Source organism: Idiotropiscis lumnitzeri, chromosome 2 (genome assembly GCF_059441095.1).
Source record: "Idiotropiscis lumnitzeri isolate Australia: NSW breed Sydney's pygmy pipehorse chromosome 2, RoL_Ilum_1.0, whole genome shotgun sequence".
Classification (NCBI taxonomy): Eukaryota; Metazoa; Chordata; class Actinopteri; order Syngnathiformes; family Syngnathidae; genus Idiotropiscis; species Idiotropiscis lumnitzeri.
The window spans coordinates 24,828,036-24,855,929 of record NC_142392.1 but is presented as its reverse complement, the minus strand read 5'-3'; the positions used below and the strand labels follow the sequence as shown (position 1 = coordinate 24,855,929).

The window sequence follows — 27,894 nt, the reverse complement described above, 5'->3', positions numbered from 1 at the left end:
CGAGGAGGCCTTGAAGGACTGTTTCAACACAACTGTGTGGGAGGTATTCAGCGAAGCTCACGGTGAGGACATTAATGGTCTAACAGACACAGTTACAGACTATATTAACTTCTGCATGGAGAACACCATTCCCACCAGGACTGTAAGATGTTTCTCCAACAACAAACCCTGGATCACACCGGACATTAAAGCTCTCCTGAAGGACAAAAAGAGGGCTTTTGTTTCAGGCGACAAGGACGAGCTGAAGAGAGTGCAGCGTCAGCTGAGAAGGAGGATCCGAGAGGGGAAAAAGTCCTACAGGATGCGGATGGAAGAACAACTGCAGCGGAACAATGCCAGGGATGTCTGGAGGGGCCTGAAGACCATCTCAGGCCACGGACAAGCAGGTAAGACCCAGAAGGGGGGGGGGCTTCAGTGGGCAAATGAGTTGAACCTATTTTTCAATAGGTTTGATCAAATGTCTGACCCGCTCAGGCTTCCCTGATGCAGCCCCCACCCACCCCTCCTGCCACTGCGAACAAGACCCTCTCTCCCCCTCTCTCGCCCCTCTCTCTCTCCACAGGCTCCAGTTCCCAGCCTCATCAGACAACCACCACTTCCTCCTGCTCAGCCTTGTTCCTCACAACATCTCAGGTGAAGAACCAGCTGAGGAAGATGAAGGCGAGGAAGGCGGCAGGCCCAGATGGGATCAGCTCCCAGCTCCTCAAATCCTGCGCAGACCAGCTGTGTGGAATCGTCCAGCACATGTTCAACCTGAGCTTGAAGCTGGGCAGAGTCCCCCAGCTGTGGAAAACATCCTGCTTGGTTTCGGTTCCAAAGACACCCCATCCGAAGGAGCTCAACAACTTCAGACCAGTGGCGCTGACGTCTCATCTGATGAAGACCCTGGAGAGACTGGTCCTCGTCCATCTGCGCCCCCTGGTCAGCTCCTCAATGGACCCACTCCAGTTTGCATACCAGCCTGGCATCAGTGTGGATGATGCCATCATCTACCTGCTCCACACTTCACTCTTCCACCTGGAGAAGGCGGGGGGCACGGTGAGGATCATGTTCTTTGATTTCTCAAGTGCTTTCAACACCATCCAGCCCGCCTTATTGGGAGACAAGCTGGAGCAGGCGGGAGTGGCCCACCACCTCATCACATGGATTCACAACTACCTCACAAACCGGCCACAGTACGTGAGAACACAGGACTGTGTGTCTGACGTGCTCCTCTGCAGCACGGGAGCGCCGCAGGGAACTGTGCTGGCTCCCTTCCTGTTCACCCTCTACACCTCGGACTACAAATACAATTCCACAACCTGTCACCTGCAGAAGTTCTCTGATGACTCTGCGATTGTCGGCCTCATCACTGACGATGACGATCGGGAGTACAGAGGGGTTACGCAGGGGTTCGTGGACTGGTGTCAGCAGAACCGCCTCCAAATCAACGCTGGGAAATCCAAAGAGCTGGTGGTGGATTTCCGCAAGCGTCGGCACTCTCCACCTGCACCAGTGAATATCCAGGGAACAGACGTTGAGAGGGTCTCAACTTACAAGTACCTGGGTGTTCATCTGAACAATAAACTGGACTGGAGCGACAACACAGACGCTCTCTATAGGAAGGGTCAGAGCAGACTCTTCCTACTCAGGAGGCTGAGGTCCTTTGGCGTTCGGGGAACACTCCTCAGGAACTTCTATGACTCGGTGGTTTCACCGGTCATCTTCTATGGAGTGGTCTCCTGGGCAGGAGGCATCTCGGGCCGGGACAAAAAGAGACTGGACAAACTAGTGAGGAGGGCCAGCTTTGTCCTGGGCTGCTCCCTGGACTCTGTGGACTCAGTGGGGGGCAGAAGGATGACGGCAAAACTGTCATCAATGCTGGACAAACCAGCCCACCCATTCAATGACACTCTGAGAACACTTTACAGCTCCTTCAGTGACAGACTTTTACACCCTCGCTGTACCAAAGAGAGATTTCGCCGCTCCTTCCTGCCAACTGCTGTCAGACTTTTTAACAAGAACATTGGGTCAGGCCTACAAACGGGAGGGCATTAGTGCAATTGTGCAGTCCTAGGATGCAATATAAACTACTACTGTACTTTCAGCCAAGGGTGTACTTAAATATTGACCAATGATGTATTTTGTTTACCTTTACAGTATTCTTATTACTGTACTTCTATCTCTGCAGTATTTCTACCATTGCAGGATGTTCACTATTACAGTACTTTTATCCTTGCAGTACTTTTATAATTGCAGTATTCCTATCATTGCGGTACTTTTTCTATCACAGTACTTTTATCACTTTTATCATTACAGTATTTTTCTATCATTGCAGTACTTTTACTATTACAGTACTTTTACCATTACAGTATACTTTATCATTGCAGTACTTTTACCATTACAGTACTTTTACTATTACAGTACTTTTACCATTGCAATATTTTTATCATTGCAGTTTTTCCAATCATTCAGTAGTTTTTATCATTACAGTGTTTTCCCCCTCTGTATAATGGACAGACATTAGGAGTGTTTCCTTACACTAGATACGTTTATACTGTGTATATTTGCATGCTTATTATGAATGTCTGCTGCTAATGTTATACATTAACGGCTACATTACGCCGCCGACTCTGTGTGATCTATATCTTTACTCCTGTAACACCTCAAATTTCCCCATTGTGGGACTAATAAAGGACATCTTATCTTATCTTTGTACTTGGGTGTCGTTCTTTCACACATTTTCAAACGTCAATCTCAACAAATCCGCACTTGATCTCTGCTTAGCGATAACTCGTGTGCTTCTTTTTGTTAGACGAGAAGAATGAACGGCGTTGTCGTTTTTTAATGTCGTGCTGAATGGATTTCCTGGGTGAAAACTGCAGTCTGTTCAGCACAAAAGTGGAAAAATAGGACACGCCCCGCTGTGATATGATTAGCTGCTGGCTGTGTGGAGCACTGTCATCAATTCATGCGCCCCCCTTCGCATCGCACCGCGCCCCACTATTTGAGAATCACTGTATTAGTTAGTTAAAAAAGAAGAGCTAAATTATAGTTGACGTGTTCATGGTTGTTCTGAAGGTTCGCATGTTTATAGAATCATCCCTTTGAGTTGTGATTAAGAAGGGGATATTTTCCGAACTAATGTTAATTGTGATGGCTTTATGATATACACAGTTATATGGTTAATAATTGTGCATCGTTTGCTTATTTTGTCGGTCGCGGGATGTCTCGCGCAATCCCGATTGATGACGTGAGAGAGTGTGCACTTGAAGAAGGGAGATTGCGCACTTGACCAGAAGAGAAGGGGAGTGTGCGAGTCGCGGAAGGAGTCAGTTGGAAGGACAGTAAAAACCCGGTTATCGCGGTTAATGGGGACCGAGACCACCCGCGAAAACTGAAAATCCGCGAAGTAGCCGCACACCTTCAAAAATGCTTAAAAAAAAATATATATACAGTGGAACCTCGGTTCTCGAACGACTCCGAGGTCGAACTAATCGGAGTTCGAACAAAAAAATGGAGAAATTCTTGCTTCGCAGTTCGAACAAACCTCGGAGTTTGAACGCCGGTATGACGCATGAGTGCGTACGCGAGGGTGGGATGCTGAGCGGCGTACGGGTGTAGATCGCTCTCTTGCTCTCTTCGTGACCAACTGTTGTCGCGTGCGGACGTGCTGCGTTTTGCTCTCGCGTTTTATAGAGGTGTACGAAGTGTTTTAGCCCCTAATCATGCCTCCAAAGAAAGTCAGTGCAAGCAGCAAAGGAATGGTTTCGGTGTTCGAACAATTCGCTTTTCGAACAGGGTTCAGGAACGGATTATGGTCGAGAACCGAGGTTCCACTGTGTATGTATGTATATGTATATGTATATATATGTATATATATGTATATATATATATATATATATATATATATATGTATGTGTATATATATATATATCTATATCTATATCTCTTTAGCTTACAATGGGCTTAAAAAGGGAGAACGTCACAACCCCCTTTTCTACCAACAAGCCCGGGAACATTTAGTTCTATCTCTAAATGCAAAAAGAAATACTTGGAAACATATTTTGCTTGAAGGATTTCTATTCTATCAATGACATTATGTTGTGATGGCCCCCAGTGGTCTGCATCAATATGTTGGGGTCCCACAACAGGTGTTCCATCAGACGCACACAATAGCCTGTGTGTGCTAACTTCAGCTCGCTTCCAGAAACGTCTGTGACCATGTCAGGAATTAAATCGGGCATCAGCCGCAATGTGCTTCCTTTTTAAATGCTCGTTTATCACTGTTGTGCTGCTAAAAGGAGGTTTACATCGTAGGATGTCTGTGACCATGTCAGGAATGAAATCGGGCATCAAAAGGGAGGTTTACATCGTCGGACGTAATTTTGTGAAATGTCCCCATGGTCCGGTCCAAGTTGGGGTCGCACGCATTGCTCCGTATGCGGCAGGTACAGGTCAAGGTAGCACGGTAGAAACAATATAAGACAAAGTTGCCGCCTGAGCTTTGACTTGACCAAACCAAATTTGTCTTTTTGTGTCCTGCAGACGTCAGTGAAAACGATCTCTGTTCTGTGAAAGAGGAGCCAGACTTGACTCACATCAAAAAGGAGGAGGAGGAGGAGGAGGCGATCAACAAGTCACCAGTGAACGTTGTCCCTTTTAAGACTGAAGATGAAAACAAGGATGAGAGTCAGGACAACAGAGGGGCGGAGCCTGCAAGCAGCAGCTCAAGTCATCACATGACAACAGAAGGTGATGAAGACCACCGGGGACCATCACAAGCACATAATGAGGACACATTATCAGACACTCATGACAATGATGATGATACGAATGATGATGATGATGATGATGATGGGCAAGCCAAAGGTGAAAGGGGATGCCACACAGACTCATTAACTTCAAAGTTGTCTTTAAAAGGGCACAGAAAAACACACACTGGAGAAAAACCTTTTTCTTGCTCAGTTTGTGGCAAGAGTTTCTCCCAAAATTATCATTTAACAATCCACACAAGAACACACACTGGAGAAAAAACTTTTTCCTGCTCAGTTTGTGGTAAAAGCTTCTCTCAAAAGTTTTATTTAACAATCCACACAAGAACGCACACTGGAGAAAAACCTTTTTCCTGCTCAGTTTGTGGTAAATGCTTCTCTCAAAAATCAAATTTAACAAGTCACACAAGAACACACACTGGAGAAAAAACATTTTCCTGCTTGGTTTGTGGTAAAAGCTTTTCTCTAAAATCAAGTTTAAAATACCACACAAGAATACACAGTGGAGAAAACCCTTTTTCCTGCTCAGTTTGTGGCAAAAGTTACTCTCGAAAGTCTCATTTAATAATTCACACAAGAACACACAGTGGTGAAAAACCTTTTTCCTGCTCAGTTTGTGGCAAAAGTTTCTCTGATAAGTCAAATTTCACAAAACACACAAGAACACATAGTGGAGAAAAAGCTTTTTCCTGCTCAGTTTGTGGTAGACGCTTCTCTGTAAAGTCAAATTTAACTTGTCACACAAGAACACACACTGGAGAAAAACCTTTTTCCTGCTCAGTTTGTGCCAAGAGGTTCTCTCAAAAGTCGCATTTACGAAGCCACACAAGAACACACAGTGGAGACAAGCCATTCAGTTGCAGCGTTTGTGCTAAAAAATTCTCCACTAAACAGCATGCGGAGATTCACAATTGTGCTGGTGAGAAAAGCAGCGATCCTTGAAGCTTAAAAAAAAGAAAACAAATAACTGAAGGAACTGACTCTTTGTGGTAAGATGTAAATTTTGATTTGGAATAAAATATGATATATTGAATTTTGCAAAGCTTTTTTATGAACATTTAGCCAATGTGATCAGTGCCAGAAGAACCAATGTGTCTGAGTGATCATGATTTGTTTTGTGAGTTTACATCAAACATGTAAAGGAAATTAATTGCCTTTGCCTGGAACAACATTTGTTAACGTTATGCTTTTCAGTTGTCTTTTTAATCGTACTTAATGGAAAAGGTGTGAGAAGAAACGGTGCTTATGAAATCGGTGCCTTCCACAATCATCAATAAAATCACTTGTTCCACTTGCTCAACTGGCCTTTATTACGCTGCGTGAAAAGGTGAAAAACTGAACTAGAAGTTGAACTCTAAAAAGAACCAGAAAGAGAAACGCAAATCATCTCAGTTTCTCTCAAAGGTTTTGGAATGTCAGGAGTTGGCAACTTGATGGCGACTGGAGTCAGCGCTGGTTTTCTCGCTGTGTTTGGCTGGCTCGTATATGTATGGTCCATTGAACAAAACTCAAACTCTTCAAATATCCCCTCACATACATTCAATATTTCGCTTTCTGAATAAATTTCTGACTGCCCAAATACACTTTCTAGGTTGAGCTCTATCAAGCGTTTGGGGTTTATTGCTAAGCAGAATCTCACTTCGGAAAAACTATCATTTTGTCAAATATACCAAATATTTTTTTTCATGCTCTATTATATTTTTTATACATTGGATTATTTATATAGTGAAATGGGAAAATATTAAAATGTAAAATTGGAAATCACATACAGACTTAATTCAATTAATAACAAATATAGAAACATTTTATAAATATTGAACTATTTGAGAAGAGTCCTGATCTTGAAATAAATATTGAATTATAAAAAATACTTAAAAAATTAATTCAATAACCCGACCCCGGATGAGCGGCAGAAAATGGCTGGATGGATGGAATAATTTAAATTGCATACATATTCAAATGAACAAATTTGTTAAGAAATATTCAAGTGTGAAATAAAAAGGTTTAAATTAATTGATATAATTTTGCATATTAAAATAATTGAATAAATATTGTAGTATTACATCAGCAAGCTTAAATATACATTGAAATAAAAAAAAGTCATGTATTTTTAAATGGCCTAATATAGATCTGGGAAGTAATTTTCTTTATGAAACTATGAAGGGACTGGAGGTCACAGAAGTGACCAGTCTTGGTGCTGAAGTTCCGATGTAACCAGATACTGCCCTGAGAGAAAATAGGCCTGAGCATTGTTTATGGTGGGGACAATTCTCTCGCCAGGTCAGTGACCTTCCTGGGTATGGAAGTAATTTAAGGTGCCTTCAGTGAAGTCCTACTTTGTCCTACTTGAATGAATGCACATCAAAATACCATCATTTATGACACCACGGCTGGACAAATAATATCCAGAAACACACTTACGCACCACTGAGTGAGTGTTGGACGATATAGCTTCTCTTGAAAGGTCCGACTTGAAAATGTCCTTGCAAGTGGATCTGAAATTAAATCCACACTTTTCCCTCCTTCGGCCATTGTGGTTTAAAAAAAGCAAGAATATGGCCGTGTCCAAATTAACAAGCTGCGACCTCCGAAGGCTGCTTTTTCGGCCGCATGACGTCACTTTCGGCGCGACACGACCGCGCGTGGTGTCCAAATTCACGCTGTCACGTGCGACCTTGGAATTGGTCTTCGTTTCCATGGAGCCAAGGCCGCTTGGCGCAACATTTACGTTACGCCCCCATGTACTTTGCTCCTCTGTTCGACACAGGTGATACGTATTTGTGGTGGATTTATGAACGGCTTGGATAATCAATGGATAATCTGCGACGAGCGCCAGACCGAAGGCATCGGCTTAGCAAAACATTTGTATTATTTCATTTTAAACGACGGAACCCGAACTTTTCTTCATTTTATTTCACTTTTTAGTTTATTTCCATTTTGTTCTTGAGGAGAGGAGGATCACGCTTTCCCATCGCAGAGTTGTCCTTTATCGAAGGAATGAAGTAAATTCCAAAAACGTCTATCAGCATTTTCACACTATTACCAACATTGACAGGTCAATAGGGTTATAACGTGATGGTTACAGATGAGCTAAAAACATTAGTACAACCTCAGTAGTACATGTGTTAGCTTCATAATGGAACGAATATTGAATGGAAATGATATAATTATATACATTCTGAAACAGTTTTTATGAATTCAGATACTTGTGACGGCTTTATTGTCCCCGTGATTAGTTTGTAACCAAACACATACTTTTACATATGGCAAAACACCAGAATACCACTAGAGAGTTTAGGGCCAGAGTTATTAAAATTAAGTTGGTGATACTGTAGGAATGATGCAAGCAAACGAAACAAGTACAATAATTAATGCGTTCATGTTTTTTTTATTCAAAACATTAACAGCCAAGAAGTCCATACTGCAGGATAAACCTGGGTGTGCCAGTGTTGGATCGTTTTTTCAATGGAGAGGATCTCCAAACAGACTTTCGCCTGAGCAGGGACTCTTTCAGAGTGTTGCTGAACCTCCTGGACCAAGACCGACGACATGGATGGGGTGCCGAGATAGAGGTCCTTGTCTTTCTCTTCTGGCTGGCGAGTGGGGCATCATATCGGGTGGTGGCACGAGCATTTGGGATGCCGCGGTCCACTGTCCACTAAATCATCCACCGGGTCACTGGGGAAGTGGTGGCTCTTCGCCACAGAGTCATCCACTTCCCCAACACTGCAGGAGACCTTCAGGCAGTGACCCAGGCATTTTCAGGGCTGGCGAGACACCATGCATTTGCAAGAGCTGCTGGAGCAATAGATGGTTGTCATGTCCGAATCAAGCCTCCAAGTGGCCCTGATGGTCATGACTACAAGAACCGCAAGCTTTTCAGCAGCATAATCATGCAAGCGGTGTGTGACCATCAGGGTCGCTTTCTGGACATATTCTTGGGTTGGCCTGGATCAGTCCACGACTCCAGGGTCCTCCGGCACAGCCCTCTTTGCCAAAGAGGGCTGTATCCTCCTCCAGGGCACTTCATCTTGGCAGATGAAGGGTATCCGTGCCTCCAGCGACCACTCCCCCTCATCACTCCTTACAAGCGGCCGGTGCAGGGCGTGGGGGCCCGGGGCTTCAACATTCATCATTCCAAGGCACGCTCTATTATTGAGCGTGCCTTTGGAATGATGAAGGTGAGATTCCGGGCCATCTTTTTCCGCACCCTGGAGGTGCACCACACCTTTGGCACAAAATAATCTTTAACTGAATCATCAAAGAGCACAGACACACAAACATGGCAAAATATGAGAAGATGGAAAAATAGATTCATATACAATGTAATGAATGGTTAATAAATCTATCCCATTTTTTGTCGTGACATGGCAGCCATCTATTGGCCAAACATCCCTGCAAACCCCCACGTAATGGATGATGTAGTGGACACTGCAACCGGTATGATGCCCCACTTCAAGTCACGAGAGGAAGATCAGGACTCTTGCTCGTGCCCCATCCATGTCATGGGTCCTGGAAGAAAGGTTCCATCCATGCTCCAAATGAGTCCCTGCTCAGGTGAGAATTGGCAAAACAGCACTGACACACTCAGGTTTATCCTGCAACAGTTATGAACTGGGAAATGCTTTTTTATTTTCTGTGAATAGTTACTGTGAGTTATGATGTACTTAATTTATGCCTTGTTTGTCCACCAGTTTTTTAATGAATTAATAGTTTGTAAGCAAAACAGACATGTTGGAGTCTTCATATTATTGTAAAGGTTTTGGTCTTTCACAAACCTGGGCTTTTTCACTTTTGTCTGAAGAAGCTGATCTCAAGGTGTGACTGGGATACGAACTAGTTCATCTGTTTTGAAAGTACCCCGGTTTTTGTTTACTTTTTAATGAATGTTATCTAAATTTCAGTCTTGAACACCAAGCATATTTCACAAATTTTTTATTTTGATCTATCATCTTTTCCATCAAACTGAAAAACCTTTCAAATGTCTCCCTCCTCTCAGTTGCCCTTCCCTCCTCTGCCAACCTCTGTCTCTCCAATTCCTGTCTCCGCATTGCCAAGTCGAGTCTGGATAGTTTGATCATTTCATCCTCTCTCCTTCGCTTTCTCCCTCTCGGTCGTTGCTCCGGCTGTTGGCCTCGCTCTTCTTCTTCTTCTTCTACGACTTCTTCTTCTTCCTCCTCCTCCTCCTCCTCCTCCTCCTCTTGCGTCGCCCTGGCCCGACTTGGCCCTGGGAGTTCTTCAGGGATGGCCTGACTTGGCCCTGGTCTTTCCTCAGGGATGGAGGCAATTAGGACAGGGGGGGTGATGGACGGTCTCTGTCCGAGCACTCCATCCATGAGGTCGAACCAGGGCCAAGTATCGGCAGTAGCCCTCCCTGCCACCCCTTCACCCCTGGGTTTTTGCAATCCTTTATATGGAAAGAAGCAAAAAGATAAAACAATTATATCTTCATTTTCACACACAAGAAAAAGAAATGTGGACTTCCATACTTTATACTTCATTTTTAAATTATCCCATTTTTTTTTGCCTGCAGGGGCGTCACTTTGCCCTGCAGCTCGAGCTTTTCCACGATGGTCCTGTATTAAATAAATAAAAATGCATGCAAAAATAAAGGAAGATAAAATGGGTAAAAAAGATGCAAACATTAGTCAGAAATCCTGGTGTTATGGGTAACATGCAGATTTATGTACTTCAGTACGTTAGTTCATGACCGTTTCAGTGCGTTTTATCATGTTAATGTGGAGGGTGATTCGTATATTATTCATTAATATCAGTAATTGGGGAGCACATTGTCGGGGGTACATGGAATTTATACAGGGCACATTCTGTGCTAGGATAAACAGCTGCGTGTTAGCGCAAATCTAATTCAAACACAAATGGCTGATGAATGGAAACTAAAATTGCTATAGTGGGTCTCGCCATTCTTATGCGTTTTCCTTTTGATATTTTGAGTTTAAATGGATGGAAATAAGACAATAACCCGTCAAATATTTTTCCCGATAGTAATTGTATTTTTACCTCCATGCTGTGGCTGCGGAGAACTTGGCCCCTGTAAAGAGGCTGTCGTACTCCCCGCACAGCTTGATCAGCGCGGTCATCTCCTTGCTCCCTAAAACATAAGGGAAAGATTAAATAAAATAATGCTAACATGCAGAAATAAGACAATTCAAATGTTTCAGCCGTACTTCCTATGCAATAGTTCTTAGAGCTACCTTAGTTATATTTGGCCGATATCGCAACTAATAAAATTATCTTAATCTGGAGCTAAATATCCAAACATTGCTGCCCAATATGTCTCATGAGTGATGTTTTAATATTGCATATAAATAACTTATACTTACATCTGAAAGTGCACTCCGATGAGGCGGAACATGTGGCTTCGGTAGTTTGCATCTTGCGAGTGTAGAACGGCGTAGAAGAAGAGCGAGGCTTTTAAGGCTGCGAAGGTTGCATGATCGTAGCCTTCACTCAGGGCCCGTTTCCATGGAGTTTCCATGGAAACGAGGACAGATTATAAGGCTAGTACTCGGAGGCCGCGTGAATTTGGACACCGGCGTAAGCGTTCTTGTCGCACCGGAAGTGACGTCTTCTGTCCGCCATATTGGACATCGAAGGACGCAGCCTAATTATTTGTACGTAGCTATCGAGCCTGTCCAAATTCACCACGGGTTATGCGGTCCATATAAGGCTACTTGAGGAGGAGCCTTCTTAGGCTTCGAGGACCCAGCCTGCGAACTGGCCTTCGGAGGTCGCAGCCTGTTAATTTGGACACGGCCAATGTACCGTATTTTCACGGCCATAGGACGCGCTGCCTTAAAGGGCGCAACACCTGTTGAGGGTGCTATTTCTGTCTTCGAGGCACTTACTGGGCGCGCCGCCTTACAAGGCGCTAGCTAGGCTGCTCTAAACTCAGCTGCAGTTCGGCTATTAGCTCAGCTACAGTTCAGCTGTTCGTTAGCCAATGGCATCTCACTTCGACTCAACACCATAAGGAATTGCCCCATTTCAATGACAGATGCCATGAAACCTTTGGGAATCAATGTTATTAACAATGACTCTAACCAATAATCGGTGTCTTGGCATACTAGACAACGTCAGGGGAGGCACTTCACTGGTCACCACACTCCTTAGAGTCACGGTTTCAAATGAAAACAAAAAAAAAACCTCAGCATACAAGCAAACAATGAAACAAAGAAATAAGATTAACACAAAATATGTATCTCTCATTCCATCAATATACCCAAAATAAATAAAAATAACACAAAATGAATATAGCAATGGCTTCTTGGGAGCCATTAGAGCAATGCCTTCTGGGAGCCACTCAGACTCAGCCAAATCACATGGCTGTTTAGAGAGATTTGCATGGCTGTTTAGAAAGATGTGCTGTTGTGATATGGGCTTTTTGTCTGTTGTCTAAATCTGGAACGTTTCTTGCTTGCAATAACATAAATGATAAGACAGACTACAACATTGTGGACAGCTGCCCTTTTGTCCAGCTTTTTCCTACACCATCACCCAAACAACATAGTCACATAATGTATAGTCACTGTCAATTTGAAGCATAGACGACTCACACTTTGTCCAGCAGGGTGTGCTAAAATGCACTCCGAACAGCCCAATGAGTAAAAGGGTTGATGATCGCGAGTGATACGTTGTCCATATAATGGGCGCGTCGACTTACAAGGCGCTTTGTTTGTTTTGGGGAAGATTCGGGACCAATTGGTAGTTTGAATGGGTGGAGGCGGCTGCACCGCGCAGACCAGAGCAGGAACAGGACGTACCAGCTGCGGGAGGATGGAGACCTTGGTCTCAGAGCTGCCCAGTCTACTGGAACAGAGGACAACATATGCTTCCCCCGCCGGATGTGCACAGTCAAATTCAGTCCCTTCTGGAAATTCAGTCCCACTCGAATTCCAGTGTTTCACAGGTGCGGGTTCTGTCCTTGGCAGTGACTCGGCCAATCTCAAGAGGCCCACAAGCATGAGAGTATTGTTGTTCATTGTTGCTCATCAAGCTTGCAAAGCGTGGAATATCTGGTTCCACCATCAAAAACTGTTGTCCATCAATCGTCACCGGAATGCCAAGACCTGCTGGTCCTTGAATGCTGAGGCTCCGCGGGCACCCCTATCGTGGAATGGGGTCCCAATCGGGTTGAGGCGTCAAGTGTGCATTTGGAAGCCATAGAAGCGTTGTCGGAGGAGGGGGTAGCGGTGGCGCCCCCGTGCTAGTGGAGCTCTTTGTGACAGGCATGGCGCTGGACCACAGGATGGCACATTTCAGGAAGTGGCTCGGTTTGGACCGCTCATCACCCAGTGACCCCACAACCCACAGCAAGAGCACGTCCCACTCACAACCCATGTCTATAACCACCCCTACTTCTGTTACGTGACCTTGTTGACCGGCAGGTGCGGACAACAAGCCTGCTGTGGCACTGCGTCACCAGAACCTGGCCCAGGAGCAGCGGAAACGGAAAGAGCAGACGCAATGGGAGCGGCATGCGTCGGCTGCTGCATTAGCTGCTTCCCCCCGCTTTTATTATTATTTTTTCCCCCATATTCTTTTTTCCGTTCCCGGTGAATTAGCACTCTTGTCCCTGTGAACCCGCAAGTCTAACAATTCTTTTTCTCCATCCAATACAATATTTTCTTTCATCGATGCAAAAACGGGGGTTCTACTCATACTGATTAGCAGTTTCTCATTGACGGACTGTTCCGCATGATGTCAGTAACTGGGAGGCGCACGCCCTCGAGGACGGCCACCCGGCACAGCTGTGTGGTGGTGACACTATTGGACGTGTCACTGGCGGAAGCTTCAATCCATTCGCGTCTCGCCCCGTCTCCCAGAAGAGCTCACAAACTTAATCCCTCATCATATTTTACAAATGCCAATGCCAATTGGTTTTGTCTTCTGTTTATGATTCATATTCAATCCCCATGAACATGTCAACTATAATTTAGCTATTCTTTTTTAACTAACTAATACAGTGATTCTCAAATAGTGGGGCGCGGTGCGATGCTGAGGGAGGCGAGTGGGACTCTGGGGAACATGATTTGCATGGTTTTGGGACCAAAAAAGGCGATCTCAGACAACAAGTTTGAGCTCGTCAAAGCTGTTTGTGCCCCGAGTTCACGCAGTACTGTTTTTTTAAAAAAACATGTTGCCCATTAAAGGATAATGTAAATGGCAGTCAATTTAAAACTGAACAAAGGTTAGACTGCTCGGAGCCACTTTTGTGATCCTGGCATGGAAGTCCATTGTTTCAGAGGGGTCTCGTTCACACCTCCTGTGGTGCAGCTGTGATCTAATCTTCCTGCATTCCTCTGAGTGTCTGGTCATTAGCATGGTCTAAACTTCAGTTACACTTAAAGGATTTCATACTTTTGACTATTAAAGGAATATAAGAGTTTGAGCTTAACATAGTTCATTAGATGTTGGTGCATCCAATGTATGAAAATGTGATATTGTAAAATGCTGAGAGTGTGACTGGTGGCGCGAAACTGGTTGCGGGGGTTGTGCAAGAATGGAATGTTTTAGAAGCAGAAGGCGCTGAGCGAGACGAGATGACTCCGGGAAGGAGCGGCCATCGGGGAATCGCACGCAGGAGGAGCCACGGGATTCGGCGGGAGGAGAAAGACCAATGAGAGCGAGCTAAAGTTAACTGCAATACACATAGCCAATAGAATCATGCCAGGATGCCTTTGTCTGTGCCATTTTGCATGTTGTATAGTATGAATCAGGACTGGGCAACTCGGAGGTAGAACACATTCGCTGGTGGCAAGAGAGGTGTAGAGTTGTATTGAGAGGGACTCGAGACCCAGGGGCCATGTAGAAAATCTGTATTGGGAATAAATCCACTTCGTGTGTGAAAATGCCGGCTTCCTGATACCTTTCTATTGCAGAACGAGCGCGCATATTGTTGGATGAGTGAGAGTTGGGTAAGGTCGCAAATTGGAGTCAGATTACTAATTTGAGTTTACATTGGGTTAAAGTTAAATTCTAACATTGATATAAAGATAAATTCCAACACCTGTCACGCAGTACTGATTAACAAAAACAAAAAGCGTCGCCCCGTCGCTCGTTGACCCGGAAGTGATTTCTTTCGCCGCTCCTTAAATGCCCCGCGCCAAGCTATCTTGCGCCGCAGCTGAGCGAGCAAGGAGGCGCTAAGCGCGCTAATTGCTAAAATGAATTGCTCGATGGACGCTCGACTTTGAAAAGAAATCTGACTTGAACTGCGTTTGGGCGGAGAGCCAGCAGCTATGAACAGAAATGTTGTATTGCAACCATTACGTATCCAAACAAAATAAGACGATGGCTACGTGAGCAATTTAGCAGACGCTCTCAGGCTGGAACACGGAAATGGCTGACGTCATCAAAACGAAGCGGTTTGACGTCAAACGGATTATAAAAATAAAAAAAAATGTATAGTCAACATATTAAAACTGTTGCTTTATGTTATTTATATAGAATTTTTGTTTGAAATCCCCCTGGCTCTTTTCGTCTTTTCTATCTTATCTATGTATTAATAACTGGTTTGTTCATGTTAATAAAGTTAAAAAAAACTAAACAAAAACGTAAAGTAAATATTTATCATCCCATCAATATTCGCACCACAGAGTGCTGAGTTTCGAGATCCTCACAATAGTCGTTCTCAAAATGATATATATTTTAATCAATTTATCTTTGTTCAGGGATATTTTATTGACAATCCAACATTAATATACAAAGAACATGTACATGAGTACGAAATGTAAAAAAAATTGTGGTGGGGGGGCGCAAATGTATTTTCTTCTTGGTAGGGGGGGCGTGACAGGAAATAATTGAGAACCACTGAACTAATATAACCCCGTTTTCCACAACCAATGAGTCAGTATTCTTTGAAGTGGAATATCCGCAGACTAAAAATTTGTAATTTAATTCATAATCTAATTTAATCCATCACAACATGATAATTCATCATATCCCTGTCATTTCCTTCTCAAAATGTCGTTCCATTAATTGAATTACCGTAGTACATCCGTCGCCAAACTGAAGTATGGAACATTATTATTTTTTTTTCGTTTTACATAACCTTTAACCTTTCATGTTCTGTTTCAACAAAATTGTATCTCTTATCAGTTTCCCTGTTTCATGAGTTGCTGCCGGGGGCACAAAGGAGGAGTTCAGAGAGGAATTTCACCGTCAGGGGCAATCCCAAACTTTTGTTTCCAGGACATTGTAACACTCTGGGCTGGTTTGTTGTTCTTCTTATTGCAATTTTACTGCATTCAGTCTTCCTCGAGACTGAATACGTTCTAGTGTTTGCCAAATAGTTAATCCTAGTTTCTCACTTTAGCTTTTCACAGTCAAGATATGAACTTTTTCAACTGCACAATCACTTCATTGAGGTCTAATTATCAATTGTTTACCATAGTCAGACTTTTGCCGTCAAAGAGACCTGTTCCTTAACCATAAGTTCACGTTTTCATCACTCAGGGTTTTTCCGTGTTGACAAATCAGATTCCATGGAACATGCATTCATCCTTTTATGATTTTAGATTTCTCAATTTAAATTACCCCCTTTTGCAATTAAGATTAATTTCACCCCAATGATTATGTAGCCAATTATCTTTCTCATTCTAATTTTGCTTTAGTTATTATCCAAATTTTTAAACATTTTTTATGCTGCATCTTTCAATGCACACTAGGACGCACATGCGTTAGTTGAACTGATAAAACGGAATATTAATGCAATAACATTTGGGTTTTAGAAGGGGCAATTCTTTCTACAAAGGAGGGACTGGCACTGGTTGATAACTATAACCATTTATCTCCTGCGTGGGGGCTGCCTGACTTCCTGGTCCCACAGTAGATGGTAGCCAGGTTTTTGATTTTGTGTGGCCTTTACCAGAACACGAGTAATCAAAGGGTACGTATCTGAACAGCGGAGTCGAACCGGCCCAGACTTAATGCATTACTCTTGCTACGTACCAGCGAAACCGTCGGGCCCTCCACACAACGGTACGCCTCGATCCTTACTGTGTTCCATGCCACAAAGTGCCCAATACGATACGTGGAAGCGCGCTTCTCTTCATTATTTCTATTTTCAGATCATCATTTTGCTAAAATTTACACCCTGGCCAGGGTCTGTGCTCAAACTGAGCTTATTCACGACTATGTTGTCTATAGCTATAGTTTTAAACTTCTTATTTCTCATCTCTTTAACCACTAGACCTTTCTTTTCTTTATCTTCTGCACATTTCTCCCGCACTAGTCCCCATTTACTTAGTTCCTATCATCATTTTTTAAATTTATTTTTTTTATACTTTTTCTAATGTTCTTTTGTAGTGCGGTACTTTGACATCTTTTTATGTCTTAATCAATCATTATAGAGGCCTCTTGTTTAAACAATAATTGAAACTAACACAGGGACATTTTCCATGACCAATCAGCCAGCAGACCCACACGCACAAGCTCTCTTTAACGACCCCAAAAGCCCCGACCGCTTGGACACAGACGCACAACACCCATTGTGAGTAAAAGCATCTCACCGAAGGTTCAGCCGGTCGGCTGTTGAACGCCTGCGCCCCAGCACCCTGAGACCCTCAATGGAGCAAGAATGGTGTTTGTGACGCCAGAAATGTGGTATATTTTGTTGTTGATGCCGGCTCAGCTTCCCTTCCGGACAGGTCGCCGAGCATGGCAGAATTGGTGATGGAAAAAGATTCTCTGACACAGTCATTTTGGTTAGAAAGAGATTTTCTTCTCGTCAAATGCTGATGTCAAAAGAAGTCTCCCCAAAAAGAAAAAAAGGGAAAGGTGTACCCTTTCTCCAGCCTTCCCTTCTAATGGCCACACCGGACATGAATATTGAAGGATTGTATTACGATTGCTGGCATTATTTTAAACACTTACAGGACCGAAGGTCAATTATTTAATTTAGCAGGTTCATATTTACTGAATATGTTCAACATTGATTGAACAAAAAGCATTTATCAAATGAAAGTAGAAGTGCAGTGCATAGATAATATTGAATGGGATTGTAGTCAAGGCGTTTACTGATGCATTCATATGCTAAATTTATATGACTTAGTTTCAATGTAAGACCTCAAAATTGCACACATCGTATTTTCATGACCCACACTCTCATTCAGAAGAAACAGATTCAGTCTGCTCAGGTCAAACTGATGACAAACCAGATAGCACTTCATGGACAAATACGACTAAACACATTCTCCACATAGGCCATCGAAGATTCAAACATATCAAGTTGGGCAGGGGAGGACATCACAGGGACACTATCAAGAACACCAAAAACATAATTTGATCTGGGAAAACATACACCACACAATCTGCACACTGACAAGATTACAGGGGAATGTGAGCAGGAGAGACGGAGAGACTGCCACCTGCCTGAGAGGGTCAGCCTTGGACCTGGAACGTGGGCCGGGCGGGGGAAGGAGCAAGGACGACCGATTCAACCTACATGACCCTTGACATAGGAAACCTCCTATAAAATGTCAGGCTGGGCTGAGATCAGCGCGCCATTTTTCGATTGTACTCGTCAGTTTCTCGTCAGATTAAGAAAAAGCCGCCCAGATACTATTTCCTGAACTCCAGAAATCGAAGAAACTAAAATATCGCAACCCTAATCAGCTGTTGTTGAGTCTTTATTTGGCCCTTTTCTTCTTGAGTACAAAAAACGAACACACATTGGAGTAAGTTTGGCTTTGAAGATTCATTTACTAAATGTTTCTCATTTTCTCGGTGGCTCAACTCCAACAGTGGATATAAAAATACACTACATCTGTCAGCATGGTTTTGAAACATGATGAGATGACAAACTTAATTTCTTTCACACCATTTAAAAACCGGAATATGTAAAATGTTAAATAATCAGTTCAAATTTTATACTAGGGAAAAAACACGGAGTTTACCCCCCACTATTGTTTTTTCTTTGGCATTTATTTTCTGCACTGATTTCATGTGGCATAAACAAATGTTCAGCAAACCGGCAAGTAAAAGGCAATATTTAAAAATAAAACGGCAATAACCTTGAACGCATTTCCCCAAACAACTTGATGTTGTGACGCATATTTTTAACGATAGAAAGACGTTCTTTACAAAGCAAATGAGAGTAAGACGTGTACAAACCTGCTTTGTGTAGCACAACACGAGGCTGGTTGCAAACTTCGTCCAGCAGTGGAAGATGTTGCTCGTTCTCTTCTTTTATTCCACAAAGTTCCTCTTTGAACTTGGGTGTCGTTCTTTCTCACATTTTCAAACGCCAATCTCAACAAATCCGCACTTGGTCTTTGCTTGGCGATAACTCGTGAGCTTCTCTTTGTGCGACGAGACGAATGAAAGAGAAAATGGCAGTCTGTTCGGCACTAAAGAGGAAGAACAGGCCACACCCCGCTGTGATATGATTGGCTGCTGGCTGTGTGGAGCACTGTCACCAACTCACCGACAGATGTCGCCATTTGCTATGCAAATCATTGTTATCTTCTTCTAAACATAGAGAAAAACCTAAGATGCACATGAACAAACATTTTAGTTCCCAAATATGAACTTGAGAGATGTATTGAATTTTACTTTTGTTGCTGGTTTTATTTATACATCTGACACCATGTTGTTGGTTGGATAGTATTCCAAATGTATTTCTCTATTATTAACAGTTGACATGATAAAGTGAAACTTTATGTCAACATATTTGCCTTTTTACAGGGTTTTTCGCCAGCGACGTGGTTGCGAATTTTAAATTAAAATACATCACTGTTTTATTCTCTAAATGTTAGAGTCTTAAAAAATGATTTCAGTGTTTATAACTTAACTAACTTAAAAATGTCATTATTCGTTTCAGTATTCATTAAACTACGGTGATTCATTATTTATTTAAAGATTCATTGAACTGTTTTAGTAATAATTTAGTATTCAATGTTTAATCGTGACTAAATTTATTTTTTCAATATTTGTGTCACTATTTTGTTCAATCTTAATATTATGGACAATTATTTTGCAAGTAGGGTTTTTGTTATTTATTGTGGCCACTTGCTTTTGAAGAAAGTGCCTTTAGCTTCTTGTACGAGAGGATTCTTTGTGAAGCCAAAACAACACGAACTTGACTGATAAGTAGGCTCAACGCAGAAAAAATATCTTTTTGTTTTAAGATTACACAGTTACTGTCAAATAAATCTTCATCTTCCTGTGTGCATCAGTATCTTCCCACGCACTTCTCCCACTGAGATTACTCTGCAGACTGACCCAAAAGACAATTTATTTTCCAGACTATCTCATTGATCTTCCCTTACTGCTGAAAATTCCACAACAATCTGGGGTCAGACGTGGGATAGCTGAATATCCGCCGGTGAAATTCAGGGATGCTGGCAGGTAACCTCCGGGGTTCAATTAAGACAGCAGCAGCAACGAACTGCGTGATGCGAATCATCTTGTCCGTGGTGACAAACGCTGACTCCAGTCGCCATCAAGTTGCCTACTCCTGACATACCAAAACCTTTGAGAGAAACTGAGCCGATTTGCGTTTCTCTGTCTGGTTCTTTTTAGAGTTCAACTTCGAGTTCTGTTTTTCACCTTTTCACACAGCGTAATGAAGGCCAGTTGAGCAAGTGGAACAAGTGTTTTTATTGATGATTGTGGAAGATACCGATTTCATAAGCACAGTTTCTTCTCACACCTTTTCCATTAGGTACGATTTAAAAGACAACCGAAAAGCATAACGTTAACAAATGTTGTTCCAGGCAAAGGCAATTAATTTCATTTAAATGTTTGATGTAAACACAAAAAAATCATCATCACTCAGACACAATGCACTGATCACATTGGCCTTGTGTCAATAAAAGAGCTTTGAAAATTCAATATATCATATTTTCTAAATCACATTTACATCTTACCACAAAGAGTCAGTTCCTTCAGGTTTTTTTTTTTGTCTTTTTAAGCTTCAAGGATCGCTGCTATTCTCGTAGGGCTGGGCAATTAACCGAAAATTTACCGTGACCGAAATTTAATAAAATATTTTTGCCCATGTCGGTTAATTCGGTGTTTAAAAAAAAAGAAGTCCTTTTAGTCTGCAGCTATGTTCATGCCCCTGTAAGACGGCTTGAGCGGCTGTAGTCACGTGACTCCACCCAGCTGAACAAGAAAGAAAACTGACGACGCGGTCGTTGCTGGCGATTCAAATCCAGAAGCAGCTGACACGGCTGAAGACGACGTAATGTTCCTTGAAATTGTTCCTGTCTCGCTTGTCCCGAAAAGAAATTCCGACATCTGTCGTTAAGAAATGTTTTGGGTTCCAAAAAGACGATGTTTGAGCAAAAGAACACGAACTACAAAGTGCATCGTAAGCACCTGAAACAGCGCGTCCAACCTTTTCTTTTTCACCACCCACAACACAACCATGCTGTTGACTTGGAGCTTGTGCTAAAAGTTCAAAGTGAGAAGCAAGGTTGGACAAGTGACAACAGCCCATAACGAAGGCGACACCATACGAGAGAACGTCTCAGAGGTGGACGCGATAGCCTAGCACAGTGTTTTTCAACCACTGTGCCGCGGCACACCAATGTGCCGTGAGATATTGTCAGGTGTGCCGTGGGAAATTATTCATTTTGTGTACCTGTGCGGTCTAGCGCCTGCAGAGTTGAGTAGTAAAATGTAGTACTCTTCCAAACCAGTAGGTGGCGGCAGCAGCAGCAGGTAGTGAATTGCCTTGTGCTTGGAGACAAGCGAGAAGTGGATAGCAGAATAAAAAAAGTGGATAACAGAACGACGGTGAAAGTAATGGATATGTTTTGGAAGAGAAAAAAATGCTGACTCTGAACTGGGACCCTGGACAAAACCCAGACCTAGATGAAGGCCCTAGTATGAGTGGAGGTAAAAAAAAAAAAAACAGCAAAGATGACCTGCAAAGTTTCTGCCGTGAGGCAATACAGCGAAAGCTATCTTTCATTTGGATTCACTTTTACCGGAGATGCAACGACACCGACTCCGTTGTGCTTGGTATGTGGTGAAAAGCTCTCCAACGGCGCTCTGGTCCCAAGCACGCTTAAACGCCATCTCCAAACGAAACGCCCTTTACTTCAAAACAAAAATGTGGCGTATTTTGTTGGCCTGAGTGAACACACGGAGAAACAAGCAACTTTCATGAGAAAAAGGTAAGCGAGAGAGCCCTTAAAGCTAGCTACCACGTCGCTGAACTTGTGGCTAAATCAAAAAAAGGAATTAATACTTTGATTCCTGCCAATATATCAGCTCTGTGTTCATCCAAACAGGCACAGGTTTCACACTGAGAATAATGTGAAAGATTTTACGATACTTTATTCTTTGTTGATTTGATTCATATTCAAGACTTTTAATAGGTCATTTTTCAATGTTAAAAAAACACTTTTTTTCACATTTTCAGCTGGTAGTGTGCCGCGGGATTTTTTCAATGAAAAAAATGTGCCTTGGCTCAAAAAAGGTTGAAAAACACTGGCCTAGCACATTGCTAAAGATGTAGCTCCTCGAGCGACAGTGCGCACAAGATTTAAACGCCTCATAAAAGTAGTCGACAAGAGGTACGAAAATATTTGTTGCAAACCCTACTTCCCGATATGGACAACATCGGGACGGGAGCGGAGACATGTCAAGCGTTTTGCATCCACATCCGACTTGTGGTCGAGACGCGACATGGACCCCTGTTTGACCCCGACTGTGCATGACATTGACGACAAGTGGCGACCGCGCACGCAGTACTCGAGACGGCGCATTTACCTGATGAAGTACACTTGTTTATTTGGCATTGGCATTCCATTGACATTTTTTTTCATTTTATTTAGCATTTTGTTGACAGGCGACTAGCGCCTTTGCACATGGCATTACAGCATCTTGGCACAATCTATTTGCAGAGAAGATTTTGCGAGAAGTACCCTTTTTCTCCTGTTCTTTGTGACATTGTTCAAGTCATGCAAAGTAAGATATTTGGAAGGCTTCTACACATGATTTTTGTACTTTTATTTTCCATTGAAAGTAATGTGTACCACTTGGTCAATAAAGAAAACAGTTATTATGTATTTCCTGCATTTATTTTGATTTTGGTCCACGGGCGGAAATTTATCGTGATTCATCGTTATCGAGGTAAAATTGCTCATTTTATTGCGATATTGATTTTAGGTCATATTGCCCAGCCCTATATTCTCTCCATCACAATCGTGTCTCTCAGCATTTCGTTTAGTGGCAAATTTTTTAGCACAAACGCTGCAACTGAATGGCTTATCTCCACTGTGTGTTTTTGTGTGGCTTGTTAACGTTGACTTGACAGAGAAGCATTTTCCACAAACTGAGCAGGAAAAAGGTTTTTCTCCACTGTGAGTTCTTGTGTGTCTTGTTAAATGTGACTTATGGGAGAAGATTTTACCACAAAATGAGCAAGAAAGAGGTTCTTCAGTGTGTGTTCTTGCATGCTCTGTTAATCGGAACTTTAGAGAAAAGCTTTTGCCACAAACTGAGCAGGAAAAAGGTTTTTCTCCAGTGTGTGTTCTTGTGTGGTTTGTTAAATGCGACTTTTGAGAGAAACTCTTGCCACAAACCGCGCAGGAAAAAGGTTTTTCTCCACTGTGCATTCTTGTGTGGATTGTTAAATCAAACTTTTGAGAGGAGCATTTCCCACAAACTGAACAAGAAAAAGGTTTTTTACCACTGTGTGTTTTTCTGTGCCCTTTTAAAGACAGCTTTGAAGTGAATGAGTCAGTGTGACATGCCCTTTCACCTTTGGCTTGCCCATCATCATCATCATCAGGAGAGCGTGATAATGTGTCCTCATGATGTGCTTGTGATGGCCCCCAGTGGTCTTCATCACCTTCTGTTGTCACGTGATGCCTTGAACTGCTGCTTGTAGGCTCCGCCCCTCTGTTGTCCTCACTCTCATCCTTGTTTTCATCTTCAGTCTTTATAGGGACAAAGTTCAGTGGTGACTTGTTGATCTCCTCCTCCTCCTCCTCCTTTTTGATGTGAGTCCAGTCTGGCTCCTCTTTCACAGAACGGAGATCGTTTTCACAGACGTCTGCATGACACAAAGACAAACACACATTTTGTTTGGTCAAGTCAAATCTCAGGGGGCGACTTCGACTTATATTGTTTTTACCGTGCTACCTTGACTTGTGCCTGCCGAACACGGAGCAATGCGTGCGACCCCAACTTGGACCGGACCATCGGGGACATTTCACAAAATTACGTCCTACGATGTAAGCCTCCCGTTAGCCGCACAACAGTGATAAACGAGCATTTAAAAAGGAAGCACGTTGCGGCTGATGCCCGATTTAATTCCTGACATAGTCACAGACGTTTCTGGAAGCGAGCTGAAGTTAGCACACACAGGCTATTGTGTGCGTCTGATGGAACACCTGTTGTGGGACCCGAACATCTTGATGGGGGCCATCGCAACAAAATGACATCGATAAAATAGGAATCCTTCAAGTGAAATATGTTTACAATTATTTCATTTTGCATTTAGAGATAGTTTCATCGTGGGTACTTTTTGCTTCAATTATAATCTGGATCCCTATAAGAATTAAAGGGGCCCTGGAATCAGAGTGGCTATTTATTGCATGATTTACGTTTGTTTTTTGTTTTTTTTTACCCAAAATGACATTTATCCTGCTCGTACATTCCGACATTCCCCTTTTTCCTTTTTTAAAATAAAATTTCTGTTTCTAAATCATATTTAAAACAAAACTATGTTTGAAGAGACAAAATCCCTACACATAAGCATTAAGCAATAACACTTTCACACTGACTTACATGTTGACATATTTGAATAATGACTGTTTATATTAAAGTTATCCAATACATATTCAAATTAGACTAAGATACACCATAATATTATAAGAGTTCCCTGAATTATTTTGTAACTGCAATGATGCTTAACAGCCATAGGGTGTCAGTAATGAATAACAAAGTAACACAAGACATCCCACTTTGACAGTGCAAGCTGCATAAGAGCAGAACATCACATGGACAAAATTAGACATCATCATTGTCATTTGCATAAATTATCAAGAACTATGAGTTGCGGGGGAGATGCAAACCACCTGAGCCACAGGAACTTTATGACCAGGAACTAAATGTTCCTGGCCTTGTTGGTAGAAAAGGGGGTTGTGACGTTCTCCCTTTTTAAGCCCATAGTAAGCCAAAGATGCAGATGCATTCCTTGCAGCATGCGCTTGTTCACTGATGAGATCCGTGCAACCCTGGGTGGATGCATTAAATGTATTTTAAATGTTTGGATGGGGTGAATCTACGCACATGTGCACAAAACAGTGCAGGGCCACCCGAGGTTCATTGACTCTCACCCGACGAAGCCAGTACAAAGTTAATAAATAAATAAATAAAACCAATACGTACTTGATTTAAAAAAAAAACTTAATATTTTGTGTTTTATCCACTAAAATTGATCAACCGCCATTGATGTTTTCGCCGCAGAGTGCACATTTTTTAGAGTCGAGCAGAATTCCTTCCGTCAGGACTTGCTTGAACAAGATATAAAACCCAGAAAATGTAAAATGTTAAACGAGTTCAAATTTTATACTGGGAAAAACATGGAGTTCACCCCCCACTATTGGTTATTCTTTGGCATTTATTTTCTGCACTGATTTCATTTGGCATAAACAAATGTTCAGCAAACCGACAAGTAAAAGGCAACATTTAAAAATAAAATGGCAATAACCGTGAACGATTTCCCCAAACAACTTAATGTTGTGATGCATATTTCTAACGATAGAAAGTCGTTCTATACAAAGCAAATGAGAGTAACACAAACCTGCTTTGTGTAGCACAACACGAGGCTGGTTGCAAACTTCGTCCAGCAGTTGATGATGTTGCTCGTTCTCTTCTTTTATTCCACAAAGTTCCTCTTCGTACTTGGGTGTCGTTTTTGCACACATTTTCAAATGATAATTCAAAAAAAAAAAATTAAAGTTAGCAGGAGCATATTTACTGAATGTGTATCCAATGAAACTAGAAGCACGGTGTCAGGATCTGTGCTCCTTGTTGCAGCGGTGTGGGCGTGGTCGACGGCGCGTTGCCCGGAGACACGGCCACGAGCGGGGCGAGCTCACGAGACGCTCAGCTGTAACTCATCACCCCATTGATTACTGACTATATAAACCTCCGACACGCACTTCCGCGTGTCGGATTATTGCTGACCCAACTTGCTCTCGCCATTGTGCCATTGCTATAGTTTTGCCAACCTTGTTCCGTGTGTTTGTCTTGATTGCTTGTTTGCTTGTTTGTTCTACAGCTACGTTTCGGCTCGCTTTCTGTTTTCGATGTTTGGACTTAACCTTACCCTTTTGAGGAAGGACATTTTCGTTTTCGGGTTTCTTGCATTGCAAGCTCTTTTTGTTAGTCGTTTTGGTTCCCCTGGGGGAAGATCTTTTCCCCCGGCGTTTTTTCGTTCGTGTCTACCGACGCCAGTAAATATAGTTCCTCTATTTTCCCCGACAGCCCCCCATTGTCCCTGTCGCCTGTTCATTGCCTACTGTCGGTCACAAACTTTGTTACCAACTCATTTTCCCTTGTCCGCTATTTAAGAATCCACCAACACCGCTTTCCAGCCCCGGCTGGCCAGCCTTGGCGTGCCAGTCTACGGGACCAGACGGGAATCAACTATCCAGACGATGACTAACCTGGGGAGGACCTTCCCTTGGACGTGGACCCGTGCCGTGGGAGGGAGCGAGGACAACCGATTCAACCTACATTACCTTTGACATATAAAACTCCTATAAAAACTGAAGCTGGGCTGAAAGATGGCGCGCATTTTTCGACTGTGCTCGCCCAAGTGCAGTTTCTCGTGAGATTAAGAAAAAGCTGCCCAGATATCTGTCTTTGTACTATTTCCTGAACTCCAGAAATGGAAGAAACTTAATATCAGAACTCTAATCAGTTGTTGAGTCTTTATTTGACCCTTTTTTTCTTGAGTACAAAAAACGAACATGTATTGGCGTAAGTTTGGCTTTTAAAGGTTGATTTACGAAACTACTTCTCATTTCCATGGTGACTGAACTCCAACATCATCTTTCCACAAAGAGTCAGTTCCTTCAGTTTTTTTTGTCTTTTTTTTAAGCTTTAAGGATCGCTGCTATTGTCACCAGCACAATTGTGTCTCTCAGCTTGCTGTTTAGTGGCGAATTTTTTCGCACAAACGCTGCAACTAATTGGCTTGTCTCCACTGTGTGTTCTTGTGTGGCTTGTTAAATTCGCCTTTTGAGAGAAACATTTTCCACAAACTAAGCATGAAAAAGATTTTTCACCACTGTGTGTTCTCATGTGCGTTACCAAATGAGACTTTTGAGAGAAACCTTTTCCGCAAACTGAACAGGAAAAGGGGTTTTCACCACTGTGTGTTCTTGTGTGGATTGTTAAACTTGAATTTTGAGAGAAGCTTTTTCCACAAATTGAGCAGGAAAAAGGTTTTTCACCACTGTGTATTCTTGTGTGACTTGTTAAATTTGCCTTTTGAGAGAAACTCTTGCCACAAACTGAGCAGGAAAAAGGTTTTTCACCACTGTGTGTTCTTTTGTGTTCTGTTAAAGACAGCTTTGAAGTGAATGAGTCAGTGTGACATGCCCTTTCACCTTTAGCTTGCCCATTATCATCATCATCATCGTCATGAGCGTCTGATAATGTGTCCTCATTTTGTGCTTGTGATGGTCCCCAGTGGTCTTCATCACCTTCTGTTGTCACGTGATGACTTGAGCTGCTGCTTGGAGGCTCCGCCCCTCTGTTGTCCTCACTGTCATCCTTGTTTTCATCTTCACTCTTTGTAGGGACAACGTTCACTGGTGACTTGTTAATCTCCTCCTCCTCCTTCTTGATGTGAGTCAAGTTTGGCTCCTCTTTCACAGAACGGAGATCGTTTGCACTGACGTCTGTAGGACACAAAAAGACAAATTTGGTTTGGTCAAAGCTCAGGCGGCGACTTTGTCTTATATTGTTTCTAGTACATTCCAACATTCCCCTTTTTAATTTTTTTTAATAAAATTTCTGTTTCTAAATAAATTTGAAAACAAAATTACGTGTGAAGAATCAAAATCCCTATGCATAAATTAAGCAACAACACTTTCACTCTGACATATATGAATAAGGTGTATTTTAAAGTTATTCAATATGT

At 42.5% G+C, this 27,894-nt stretch overlaps 2 protein-coding genes and 1 pseudogene across 2 annotated transcripts in view; 2 read left to right on the top strand and 1 right to left on the bottom strand.

The window, feature by feature from the left end:
• Window positions 1-763, top strand: part of LOC148342075 (uncharacterized) — a 170,147-nt gene extending 169,384 nt beyond the window's left edge. Inside the window, exons 2-4 of the mRNA XM_088284525.1 lie at window positions 228-386; window positions 475-714; window positions 759-763. Coding sequence (XP_088140651.1) covers window positions 302-386; window positions 475-714; window positions 759-763 — 330 coding nt within the window. The 5' untranslated portion in view covers window positions 228-301. The remainder of the gene's footprint in view (window positions 1-227; window positions 387-474; window positions 715-758) is intronic.
• LOC148342074 (uncharacterized) overlaps window positions 1-13,353 on the top strand; it is a 30,169-nt pseudogene extending 16,816 nt beyond the window's left edge.
• LOC148342055 (uncharacterized) overlaps window positions 1-27,894 on the bottom strand; it is a 458,829-nt gene that overhangs the window by 42,610 nt on the left and 388,325 nt on the right. The gene's annotated exons all lie outside the window — the stretch shown is intronic.